Below are 13,676 nucleotides of genomic sequence, written 5' to 3'. Positions count from 1 at the left end.
CGATGGTGCAGCCCTAAATCCCCGTGCCCTCTTGCCCACCTCCCAAGCCTTCCTTCTTCATGCCTTTAAGGACTGGTCCGGGGAGGCCGTGGCTAGTGACCCCAGTGTCCGTTGCAACGTTGTGCACTTGTCCCCGGGAAGCAAGGCGGGCAAGAGGGCGGGAGAAGCGGCGGAATGTCTCTCCCTGATATCCCGACGGGAAATCACGTCGACTGGAGCGCCGCTGGCACCGTTCCCACGCTTCCCAAAATTCCAAGGCGAAATAAAAAGGCATCCCGTTTCCCATCCCGGGCGGGCTGCAGCCCTGGAAAATTCTGGCGGGGAATCTGGGAGAAACCCGCCAAGGCCCCTGCCCAGACCCAGAGAAGCGGCGTGGCTGGGTGGCCAGACCCCGGGCTTGGGAGTCGGAGGACGTGGGTTCGAATCCCGACTCCGCCACTTGTCATTCAATACTATTTATTGAGCGCCTACTGTGTGCGGAGCACTGTACTACGCGCTCGGAATGCACAATTAGGCAACAGATAGAGACGATCCCTGCCCAAAGAGAACTCAGGGTCTGCTGGGTGACCTTGGGCAAGCCCCTTCGCTTCTCCCCCCTTCACTGACCTCATCTGTAAAATGGGGATGAGGACTGAACCCCACGTGCGACAACCTGATTTCCTTGTATCTCCCCCAGAGCTTAGAACAGTGCTTGGCACACCACACAGGAAACCCTTCACAAATGCCGTTATTATTTTTTTATTATTATCAACCCCGCCTCCGCCACACCTTGGGCAAGCCCCTAGGCTTCCCTGGGCCTCAGTGACCTCGTCCGTAAAACGGGGATTAAAACTGTGCGCCCCACGTGGGGCAACCCGATTGCTTGCGATCTCTCCCAGGGCTTAGGACAGTGCTGGGCACAAAGTCAGGATTTAGCAAATACCCTCCTTCTTATCATCACTCTGTCAACCCCAGCGCTTAGAAGAGTGCTGAGCACACAGGGCTTCGCAAATACCCTCCTTATTGTCACTGTATCTCCTCCAGGGCTTAGAACAGTGCTGGGCACATAGGATTTAGCAAATACCCTCCTTCTTATCGTCACTATCAACCCCAGAGGTTAGAACAGTGCTGGGCACATAGGGCTTAGCAATTACCCTCCTTCTTATTGTCACTGTATCAACCCCAGTGCTTAAAACAGTGCTGGGCACGTAGGGCTTCGCAAATACCTTCCTTCTTATTGTCTGTATCAACCCCAGCGCTTAGAACAGTGCTGGGCACATAGGGTTTAGCAAATACCCTCCTTCTTATTGTCACTGTATCAACCCCAGCGCTTAGAACAGTGCTGGCACACAGGACTTAGCAAATACCCTCCTTCTTATTGTCACTGTATCAACCCCAGCGCTTAGAACAGTGCTGGGCACATAGGGCTTAGCAAATACCCTCCTTCTTACTGTAACTGTATCAACCCCAGTGCTTAAAACAGTGCTGGGCACATAGGGCTTCGCAAATACCTTCCTTCTTACTGTAACTGTATCAACCCCAGTGCTTAAAACAGTGCTGGGCACATAGGGCTTCGCAAATACCCTCCTTCTTACTGTCACTCTATCAACCGCAGCGCTTAGTACAGTCCTCTGCACATAGCAAGCGCTTGACAAATGACCCTAATTATTAGACGAACCCGGCTGGCCGCCCACCTGGGGAGGTGTGGATTAAGAGATACCTTGGTTATTAGTTTAATTATTGGATGAACCCGGTTGGTTCCCGGGAAGGGGGGGGAGGGAAGCCGGTGGCCAGGGTCTCCCCCGGGGTGACCTTGCGGTGACCCCACCCCCGGTGTTGGGGAGGGGTATCCCGGATTAGACTGTAAACCCGTCCAAGGGCAGGGACGGTTTCTATCTCTTACCGATTTGTCCATTCCAAGCGTTTAGTCCATAATAAACGCGGGATAAATAGTATTGAATGAATAATCTCCGTCCCCAGCGGAGAGGGGTGTCCCCGTCCTGGGCCCCGAGGCCGGGGTGATGAGGATGAGGGTCCCGGGGGGGGGGGAAGAAGGAGGTCGAGGAGGGACGGGAGGTGGTGAACGCTGTTCCTCCTCCGTGCCCCGGGGGTGGGGACGACGGCGGGAGAAGGGCGGCTCTTACCTTAGCCTCGCCGCAGTGTCCTCCTCCTCCTCCTGCTCCCGAGCCGGGCAAGGACCGGCCGCCCAACGCAGCCCGTGTCCCAGCGCGGGCGGCGGCGCAGCATCCCCGGCGCCCGCCGCCGCTGTCAGCCGGACCCCCGGCGCCGCCGCCCTCCGTTCATCCCCTCCGCCAAGCCCCGGACGCCGCTGGCCCCGCCGGCCGGGGCTCGGGACGCGGGAGCGGCGGGCGGAGCGGCAGGACCGGCACCGCCGCCTCCCCGCCCTCCCCGCACACTGCTCGGCCGCGGGCTCGGCCGCGCGCCGGCGCGCTCCCGAGGCCCCCGCCCACTGCGCCTGCGCCGGCCCCCCGCCCGCCCTCCCCTCGGCGCACGTGACTCCCCCCGCCCTCGCGGCCAGCGGCGCTCGCTGATTGGACGGCGTGGGAGTGGGGTGGCCGAGGGAAGGGCGGAGGTCTAGAAGGTGGCTCTTCCCCTTTGGGGACGCCCCTCCCTCTGCGCGCGCGCGCTCTGGTCCCCGGGTTGCTACGGAACTGAGTGACGCCGGCCCCGCCCCGCAGGCTGTCGCAAAGCCTCGGGGGCCGCCCGCTTTACGGCCCGCCGGGGCTGCGGTTGCTAAGGGGAGGCCGGGAGCCGCCGCGGGAGCCGGTCCTGGGGGGGGCAGAGGCCGGGACCAGGTAAGGAGGAGGAGGAGGAGGAAGGGGCGGCCGAGGGGAGACCCCCAACGGACCAGAGGAGGAGGAGGGGGACAGCCTCACCGACCCCCCCCCCCGATCCGCGTGGCCTGGTAGTCGGGAAGACCTGGGTTCTAATCCTGCACTCCCCCCCTTGTCTGCTGGGAGACCCTGGATAAGTCGTTTCATTTCCCCGGTGGCTCCGATCCCCCCCGGGACCAGCGCGGCCTGGAGGGAGGAGCGTCGCCCTGGTAGTCCTCTGGTAGTCGGGAGGACCTGGGTTCTAATCCTGCACTCCCCCCTTGTCTGCTGGGAGGCCCTGGATAAGTCGTTTCACTTCCCCTGTGGCTCCGATCCCCCCCGGGACCAGCCCGGCCTGGAGGAAGGAGCTGCATCCCTGGTAGGCGGGAGGACCTGGGTTCTAATCCTGCACGCGCGCACACACACACACTCGCCTGCTGGAAGACCCTGGATAAGTCGTTTCACTTCCCCTGTGGCTCTGATCCCCGGGACCAGCGCGGCCTGGAGGACGGAGCATCGCCCTGGTAGTCCCCTGGTAGTCGAGAGGACCTGGGTTCTAATCCTGCACTCCCCCCTTGCCCTGCTGGGAGACCCTGGATAAGTCGTTTCACTTTCCCTGTGGCTCCGATCCCCCCGGGACCAGTGTGGCCTGGAGGAAGGAGCGCCGCCCTGGTAATTGGAAAGTCCTGGGTTCTAATCCTCACTTCCCCCTTGTCTGCTAGGAGACCCTGGATAAATCATTTCACTTCCCCTGCGGCTCCGATCCCCCCCGGGACCAGCGCGGCCTGGAGGAAGTAGCGCCGGCCCTGGTAGTCCCCTGGTAGTCGGGGGGACCTGGGTTCTAATCCTGACAAATTGTACAATCCAAGTGCTTAGGGCAGAGCTCTGCACATAGTAAGTGCTCAATAAATACTATTGAATGAAAGTGGCAGAGATGGGATTAGAACCCACGACCTCTGACTCCCCAGCCCGGGCTCTTTCCACTGAGTCATGCTGCACCCCCACACACACTTGTCTGCTGGGATTCCCTGGATAAGTCGTTTCACTTCCCCTGTGCCTCCGATCCCCGGGGACCGGGAGCGCCGCCCTGGTAGTCAGGAGGACCTGGGTTCTAATCCTGAACCACATACACACACACACACACACACACACACACACACACACGTCTGCTGGGAGACCCTGGATAAGTCAGCGTGGCTTAGTGGCAAGAGCCCGGGCTTGGGAGTCAGAGGTCATGGGTTCGATTCCCTGCTCTGCCACTTCTCAGTGGGCAAGTCACTTCACCTCTCTGGGCCTCAGTGACCTCATCGGTAAAATGGGGATGAAGACTGTGAGCCCTACGTGGGACAACCTGATCACCTTGTATCCCCCCCAGTGCTTAGAACAGTGCTTTGCACATAGTAAGTGCTTAACAAATACCAGCATTATTATTATTATTATCCTGCACCCCCCACTTGTCTGCTGGGAGACCCTGGACAAGTCGTTTCACATCTCTGTGCCTCCGAACCCCCGGGACCAGCGTGGCCTGGAGGACGGAGTGCCACCCTGATAGTCGGGATGAGCTGGGTTCTGATCCCGCCTCCCCAACTTTGCTGGGAGACCCTAGACAATAATAATAATGGTAATAATAGGGGCATTTTGTTAAGTGCTTACTATCTGCCATGCACTGTTCTAAGCCCTGGGGGTTGTCCCAAGTGGGGATCATTACACTCTTAGTCCCCATTTTACAGATGAGGGAACCGAGGCACAGAGAAGTGAAGTGACTTGCCCCAAGTCACACAGCAGACAAGTGGCAGAGCCAGGATTAGAACCCATGACCTCTGACTCCCAAGCCCGGGCTGTTTCCATCGAGCCACACTGCTTCTCTAAACTGCTTTTCTAATCCCGGCCGGGATTAGAACCCATGACCTCTGACTCCCAAGCCTGGGCTCTTTCCACTGAGCCACGCTGCTTCTCCAAGCCGTTTTACTTCTCTGTGCCTCCAAACCCCCGGGACCAGCATGGCCTGGTGGACGGAGCACCACCCTGGCAGTCGGGAGGACCTGGGTTCTAATTCCACCTCCCCCACTTGTCTGCTGGAAGGCCCTGAACAAGTCGTTTCACTTCTCTGTGCCTCCTTCCCCTCATCTGTAAAATGGGGATTAAGACTGCGAGTCCCATGTGGGACAGGGACTGCGACCAACTTGATTAGCTTGTATTCATTCATTCAATCGTATTTATGGAATGCTTATTGTGTGCAGAGCACTACACTAAGCGCTTGGAAAGTACAATTCAGCAATACAGTCCCTGCCCACACTGGGCTTCTACCCCAGCGCTTCGTACAGTGCCTGGCACAGATTAAGCATGGACAACTGGGCTTCTACCCCAGCGCTTCGTACAGTGCCTGGCACAGATTAAGCATTGACAAATACTATTAAAAATAAAACTGGTTAAGAGGAAAAAGGCGACCCTCCCACCACTTTGGTTTTTTGGGCGGCCCGCTTGACCTATGCAATAGGGAGCGATACTGGCCACTTTTTAACTCTGTGCTTATTGAGGGCCAGGCGAAAGAAGATGACTTTTTCATTCAATTGTAATATTTTGAGCGTTTACTGTGTTTAGTAAGCACTATTCTAAGCTCTGTGGTAGATACATGTTAATCAGGTTGGACGCGGTCCCTGCCCCACATTGGGCTGAAAGCCTAAGCAGGAGGCAGTAGGATTTAATCCCCATTTTAACGATGTGGTAACTGAGACACAGAGAGGTTAAGTGATTTGCCCTGGGGTCACAGCAGATATGTGGCAGAGCCAAGATTGGAACCCGGGTCCTCTGACTCCCAGGTCCATACTCTTTCCACCAGGCCATGCTGCTTCTCTAGAATAATCTTGCAATAATTTTGCAATTGTCATCTCCTACTTACAGAAGTAACACCTTTGCCTGTCCTCCAACTCAACTGTCAAACAATGGTATTTACTGACTCCTTACTGTGTGCAGAGCACTGCACTAAACTTTAAGCAGGACAGATGTCATTTAGACGTTAGGAGGAACTTCCTTGCCTCCAGAAATCAAGGATGGGGCGCTATGAATTTGGCCAGGCCAGCTACTGGGCCTCACTCACCTCATTTTTAAACCGGCGCTCCCAAGACCTCTTAGATTGAGAGCTCCATGGAAGGCAGGGAATGTGCCCGATTTGATTATCTTGGCCCAGTGCTTCATACACAGTAAGCACTTAATAAATATCGTAACTGAGGCTATATTACCACCATTGCACAAGTCTGCTCAGATGAAAAGTAGATTTGAAAGCTGCTGGTTGGCAGAGATCACATCTTAGTCCAGAGCTCTGCATCCAGTAAGGGCTCAATAAATAGCACTGATTGATTGAATACAAAGTGTCAAGTGGGGGAAGTTGATGGGAAGTTGGTGCACTGGTATGTTCAAACCAGCTCTAATGGACAAAACAGTGGCATAGATTGCCAGATCTCTGAAATTTAAGCAAACCATACTATTTAGTCCAGTGTTTAAAATAAATTGGAACAGGCCCCCTTATTGCCTGCCCTTATTATCTTCTGTCTACCCTAGTGCTTAGTACAGTTCTTGGAACATAAGAGCTTAATAAATACAGTCATTATTATTGTTACTCATATCCCCTGATTTCCAGAGCATTGCTCTTTCCAGTGAACAGCGGAGCCCTTGTTCTAAAACCACCCCTGAAATTTTAGTTTCTCAAATGGTTTCCAAATATCGATGATTTTTACCCCTTGTAAACTTCTTCATGCTTTCTCCCAGTGCTTCTGTACTCTTTTCAAGACCCTAAAAGTCTTTTTGCATGAGCCAAATGTGGAATGTAATTTCCAACAGAGTTCATTAAGCCTGCCTATTCTCTTCTGCAAACCTTGGTTTTTTTTCAACAGTACTCACCAACACAAAGTACTGTGCTGTACGGTGCTGTGAATACCACCGATTAATTGATTGAAAATGCACTTTGGTTAGTATTGCTTAGAGTTCCAAATGTTCATCCAAAGAATTAGAAAAATGCAAATATGGGTAGAAGGAAAAATTGCTTTTACTTCCAATTTTTCAGGTTGTTTATGATATGAGAAACAAAATGTCATTCCAAATAGGGCTTGAGTCCTCAAAGTTGGAAGAGTGTCCTGGAATTAAAGTTCTTTTCCGGACCGTTTCTGACTTGCTGTGTTACCCTGGGCAATTTTACCATCAAGCTATAAATGGAGAAAATCAAAGAAGTGTAAGGCCAGAAGATTCCGGAAGCCTGACCTGCTCCTCCAGACGGGGCTGGAAGCAGACAGGCCCCATCAGGAAGCAGACAGGCCCCATCATCACATGGTGGTAAATTGCTTTAAAATAGCAGCCCCTGCACTAACTAGCAAATGGCTATCTTCACCCTTCTACCTCTGTCTTACCATTCAAAAACTCCAACATCTCATATAGCTGTGAAAATTAATGAATTCATGTTGATAAGAAATTAAGTCATATTTTCTTTCACATGTAACCACTTTGTAATAGGATGATTCTAAAAACTCAAATTCACTCTTCTGGGGTAGAGAAAGAGGTGTCATTTTTCCACATGCCTGTTTTTAACAAAACTCTGGCATGTAGGGCTTAATCTCTGAAGGAAATGTTTAACTAAAATCAAATTACTTCAGCAGATGTATGCTTGTCTTGTGCACATTAGGTCATTGTTTTTAAGGACTGCAAATTGCTTACTTGCTAACATCCTTTAAGGTGGAATTTTCGTGTCATTGGAATACACTGAAATTGCTTTGATAAAATTAATGAGTGTATCACTGCATTTCTCTGCCATCTATCAGTATAGAAGGAAGGCACCATTTCAGCATGGACAGTACAAAGAGAAGGAACATGTCTCCCTTTTTGCCTTCATCAGCAGGCCACTGTGGGACCAGCCTGCAGGAATGAGGACTATCAGCCCAAAACAATGTGGCTTTACCCATGCAGGCTCTCCTAGAACTTTCCAAATCGCCAAACCACCAGAGCAACCTCACAGTCATGGCTGTTTGAAATTGTCCACTCTGTGGAGTTTCCAGTGACAATGTATGGATCCGAAAGCCAGATGGTGAAAAAACAGGATAGAAAGAACGTCGATTCTTTTTAAATGAGGTGTTGGAGAAGGCTTTTGAGAATACCACGGCTTGCCCGAAAAACAGACAAATGGATTTTGGAGCAAATTAAACCAGAGGGGAAGGCCAGATGACTTAGATTAGAATATTTTGGACACATAATCAGGAGGACTGATTCTCTGGAGAAGACACTAATGCTAGGAAAAGTCGAGGGAAAACATGGAAGAGGCAAACTGGCAGCTAGATTCATTCATTCATTTAATAGTATTTATTGAGCGCTTACTATGCAGAGCACTGTACTAAGCACTTGGAATATACAATTTGGCAACAGATAGAGACAATCCCTACCCAATGACAGGCTCACAGTCTAATCATGGATAGAGACCATAACAACAGTAACGGAAAAACCATTAGAAAGGTTATGGATTATGGCAGAGGACAGGACGTTCTGGAGAAGGTATATCCATGTTGTCGCTATGAATCGGAAACGACGCAATGGCACTTTATAATAATAATAATTCTAATTCCAGTTAAATCTCCTTTCCCACTTACCCAAGATCCCCTTTGTGCCAGTGGAGCAGGCCAACATCTGCCTTACCCAAATCAATGCCCAATTGCCTTATCTATTCACTTACTTCCTCCAAAGAAAGCTTGCTTGAGAAGCGGCATCAACTGCAGTGTATTCAGATATGTAAGGAAGTCTCTTCTATGGAGCTGTTCACTTACCGCTTTGACGGTACTTAGAACAGTGCTTGGCATATAGTAAACGCTTAACAAATGCCATTATTATTACGCCTAGCCTGTCAGCATTTACTAGGTTGAGATTTAGGTTGATGAGTATTTTTTCTTTTTAATAACTTAACAGATATTTAACAGGTATAACAATTTCCCGAATTTTAAAGGGAAGTCTATTATTTTGAAAAAAATAGCATGTTATTTGATAAGCAATCACTCCCAGTAGTTACTCTTTGGAGAGGAGGGTCATGCATTTGAGCTGGGTTGCATCTCCAGTAGGTCACCATGTAGTCCTACGCCATTTTCAGAAATAACATTCATTCATTCATTCAATAGTATTTATTGAGCGCTTACTATGTGCAGAGCACTGTACTAAGCGCTTGGGATGAACAAGTCGGCAACAGATAGAGACAGTCCCTGCCGTTTGACGGGCTTACAGTCTAATCGGGGGAGACGGACAGACAAGAACAATGGCAATAAACAGAGTCAAGGGGAAGAACATCTCGTAAAAACAATGGCAACTAAATAGAATCGAGGCGATGTACAATTCATTAACAAAATAAATAGGGTAACGAAAATATATACAGTTGAGCGGACGAGTACAGTGCTGTGGGGATGGGAAGGGAGAGGTGGAGGAGCAGAGGGAAAAGGGGAAAATGAGGCTTTAGCTGCGGAGCGGTAAAGGGGGGATGGCAGAGGGAGTAGAGGGAGAAGAGGAGCTCAGTCTGGGAAGGCCTCTTGGAGGAGGTGAGTTTTAAGTAGGGTTTTGAAGAGGGGAAGAGAATCAGTTTGGCGGAGGTGAGGAGGGAGGGCGTTCCAGGACCGCGGGAGGACGTGACCCAGGGGTCAACGGCGGGATAGGCGAGACCGAGGGACGGTGAGGAGGTGGGCGGCAGAGGAGCGGAGCGTGCGGGGTGGGTGGTAGAAAGAGAGAAGGGAGGAGAGGTAGGAAGGGGCAAGGTGACGGAGAGCCTCGAAGCCTAGAGTGAGGAGTTTTTGTTTGGAGCGGAGGTCGATAGGCAACCACTGGAGTTGTTTAAGAAGGGGAGTGACATGCCCAGATCGTTTCTGCAGGAAGATGAGCCGGGCAGCCGAGTGAAGAATAGACTGGAGCGGGACGAGAGAGGAGGAAAGGAAGTCAGAGAGAAGGCTGACACAGTAGTCTAGCCGGGATATAACGAGAGCCCGTAACAGTAAGGTAGCCGTCTGGGTGGAGAGGAAAGGGCGGATCTTGGCGATATTGTAGAGGTGAAACCGGCAGGTCTTGGTAACGGATAGGATGTGTGCGGTGAACGAGAGAGACGAGTCAAGGATGACACCGAGATTGCGGGCCTGAGAGACGGGAAGGATGGTCGTGCCATCAACGGTGATAGAGAAGTCTGGGAGAGGACCGGGTTTGGGAGGGAAGATGAGGAGCTCAGTCTTGCTCATGTTGAGTTTTAGGTGGCGGGGAATCAGGTTGTCCCACATGGGGGCTCACAGTCTTAATCCCCATTTTACAGATGAGGTAACTGAGGCCCAGAGAAGTTAAGTGACTTGCCCACAGTCACACAGCTGACAAGTGGCCAAGCCGGGATTTGAACTCATGACCTCTGACTCCAAAGCCCCTGCTCTTTCCACTGAGCCACGCTGCTTCTCATTGAAAAAAGATGGTAGCAATGGAATGGAATATCTAATCCGAAGGGGAGATTTCTCACTGACTTGTTTTATGGTTTTTGGTTTTTAAAAAAAAAAACTAACAGCACAAGCTTCCCTGCTCTAAGTCAGGTATGTGAGCAACATACAGAATGCAAGCTTCATCTTGCCAGTTCAGAAGATCTAATGACTGCAAATTTTGTGTTGGATGTAGTTCTCCCTAGGAATTGACAGCAGGAATAATCCAATGAAGGAAGATCAGAGAGGAATACCCACAGCTGACAAGCTAGATGTCTGTAGTACGTTTTTCCTTTTTACTAAATGGTTTTACCTATCTGACCTTGGAGAGCTGAATACCCAGCTAATGACTGTTCTAGTGCTTTTATCCCAACATATGTATTCATATTATTAATTAGGGTATTTGTTAAGGGCTCACTATGAGCCAAGGACAAAGACCAAGAGCCCATGGTGGATATAAGGTTATCAATTTGTACACAGCCCCTGCCCACCACGGAGCTCATGGCCTAGATGGGCCAGAGTAGGATTTTATGAAAAGCAGCATGGTGTAGTAGATAGAGCACAGGTCTGGGACTTACAAGGTCATGAGTTCTAATCCCCACTCCCCCACTTGTCTGCTGTGTGACTTTGGGTGAGTCACTTCCCTTCTCTGGGCCTCAGTTACCTCATCTGTAAAATGGGGGTTGAGACTGTGAGCCCTGTGTGGGACAGGGACTGGGTCCAACCCAGTTTGCTCGTATCCACCGCAGCGCTTAGTACAGTGCCTGGCATACAGTAAGCGCTTAATGAATAACATAATGATCGTTATCCCCAGGATGAGGAAAGTGAGGCACAGAGAAGTTAAGTGCTTTGCCCAAGGTCACGCAGCAGACAAGTGGCAGAGTGAGGATTAGAACCCAGGCCCTCTGACTCTCAGGCCCATGCTCTTTCCACTAAGCCATGCTGATTTTTATAAGTGTATACAAAATAGTATTTAACAATATTAAGATAGCGCTAAATATTGATCTCCCATAGGTGTTATATTATGTTGAAGTGTTGTAGTTGAGGTGAATCTTACCCCTATACTTCTTACTCCGTACTAACCCTGCTCAATCATATTTATTGAGCACTTACTGTGTGCAGAGCACTATACTGAGGGCTTGGGGAAGTACAGTACAACGAAGTTGGTAGACAAGGAGTTACTCAAGCCACCGTTGACCTCTTGCCCACATCCTACTTCTGGCCTGGAACATACCCCCCCCCCCTTCTTAACCAGCAATTACTCTCCCACCTTCAAAGCTTTATTGAAGGCACATCTCCTCCAAGAGGTCTTCCATGACTAAACCCTCATTTTCTTTTCTCCCACTCCCTTCTTCATTGCACTGATTTGCTCCCTTCACCCTCCACACTCAGCCCCAAGGCACTTATGTACACATCTGTAATTTATTTATGTTAATGTCTCTCTCCCCTCTAGACCATCAGCTTGTTGTGGGCAAAGAATGTCTCTGTTATACTCTCCCACGTGCTCTCCACACAGTAAACACTCAATAAATTCGATTGATCGAAGGAGCTTAACAGTTTAGAGAGGGAGACAGACATTAAAATGTTACGGATATGTACATAAGTGCTGTGGGACTGAGGGTAGGGTGAATTAAGCATATAAATCCAAGTGCAAGGACAGCAGAGAGGGGAGATGAGGGAGAGGAACTGAGGACTTAGTTGGGAAATGCCTCTTGGAGAACATGTGATTTTAATAAGGCTTTGAAGGTAGGGAGACTGATCATCTGTTGGATGTGAAGGGGAAGGAAGTTCCAGGCCAGAGGCAAGTTATGGGCAAAGGATTGGTGGCAAGATAGATGAGATCAAGGCATAATGAGTAGGTTGGCATCAGAGGAGCAAAGTGAATGTGCTGGGTTGCAGTAGGAAATAAGCGTGATTAAGTGTTTTAAGGCCGACGGTAAGGAATTTCTGTTTGATACAGAGATGGATGGGCAAATTTTCAATTCTGTGCCTCAGTCCCTTCACCTGTATAATGGGGAATACAAATTTCCACTTCCCAAATATTGAGTTAAAATTTTGAAAGGCATTTGGGGATCATTAGATAAAACTCCAGGCTCTCTCAGCCTCTCATTAGTAGCACTTCAGTCTTTTTTTAAAAATCGTATTTAAGCACTTACTGTATGCCAGGCACTGTATTCAGTCATGGGGTAATTCCAAGATAATCAGGTTGGACACTTTCCATGTTCCACATGGGGCTCACAGTCTTAATCCCCATTTTACAGCTGAGGTAATCAAGGCACAGAGAAGTGAAGTGACTTGCCCAAGATCAAACAGCAGACAAGTGGCAGAGTGGAGATTTGAACCCAGTTCCTTCTGGCTCCCAGGCCAGTTGCTCTCTCCAGTAGGCCACACTGCGCCTCCAATCCTAATCGTGATCTTCTAGAAGTTGTTCAGTTTTCTAGGTTTCAAGAATGCTTTGGCCACCTTTCATGATTGATTTTTTCATCTTCAGCGGGTGCAGGAGGTGATTGAGCACCTCCCTGGGCGGGGAATGATTGAACTAGGCACTTGGGTGTGAGCGGGTGAAGTGAAAGTCCCACTTCTTTGCCCCAGTACTGTCTTGTTAACAATTTAGAGTCATTCTGACTATTCATAACCTCCCACCCAGTAGAATGGCGGGACTTCAAAAGGCAAAGGGTGAGGTCTGATTCAACAATCAACAGTAGCAGGAAGGAACGGCCTGAAAACGTGGCTGTCATCACAGAAGGACATCTAATCACTTTACTTCCGAAACATGAAAGGTTTTACTTTTGTTCTTTGTCTGTGGGAACAAATGATCGAGATGGCTATGACTGTCAAATTTTTAATTAGCCCATTAAAATTGAAAATATCGAACCTTTCTCTGGTTTTGCCTTCTAGAAGAATCCTTTCTGTTGGGAAGGATTTTTCTGTTTTGCAGGAGGCTAGGGGCTCCCTTTATCCGTTTTACTTGATGGGATTAAACTGAAATCAGAACACAGTATAAGAAAGGTCATCATGTAGACATGGTAAATGTAACATCAATTTAGGTCAGTCTACTTCATTTAACAGAAAAGAGCTCAGGAGACTCTGTCAATAAAACTTTCCAAATTTTGTGTGTGTGCATTTACCCCAAGCTGACATCGGCCTTCATGGTGTCCCCCTGGGGTTGGAAGACAAACTACTTTTGGAGCAGGTATCCTTCTGGCACCACCCATCCCCATGCCAAAGATAAAACGCTGGGGCCCATTGAATCCCTATCTGACCCAATGGAAGAATTCCCATGAAGTCAGATAGCGAGAAAATCAAACCTCTTTTTATCTTGCCGAAAAGATGACTCCACCTTCCCCTGCTCAGGGACAGGAAAAAGCAGACTGCGGTAGACTATTGCAGTTCGTTAGAT

General features: G+C 49.8%; 1 protein-coding gene across 1 annotated transcript in view; it reads right to left on the bottom strand.

Moving 5' to 3' along the window:
• LOC120638402 (RNA-binding motif protein, X chromosome-like) overlaps positions 1-8,557 on the bottom strand; it is an 88,362-nt gene extending 79,805 nt beyond the window's left edge. The window contains exons 1-2 of the mRNA XM_039912207.1: positions 8,524-8,557; positions 2,124-2,733 (exon numbers count right to left, since the gene is read on the bottom strand). Of these exons, the coding sequence (XP_039768141.1) occupies positions 2,124-2,733; positions 8,524-8,557 (644 nt within the window). The remainder of the gene's footprint in view (positions 1-2,123; positions 2,734-8,523) is intronic.
• Positions 8,558-13,676: the final 5,119 nt, after the last annotated feature.

This window comes from Ornithorhynchus anatinus, chromosome 5 (genome assembly GCF_004115215.2).
Source record: "Ornithorhynchus anatinus isolate Pmale09 chromosome 5, mOrnAna1.pri.v4, whole genome shotgun sequence".
Lineage (NCBI taxonomy): Eukaryota > Metazoa > Chordata > Mammalia > Monotremata > Ornithorhynchidae > Ornithorhynchus > Ornithorhynchus anatinus.
This window is presented reverse-complemented; position numbering and strand designations above follow the sequence as displayed.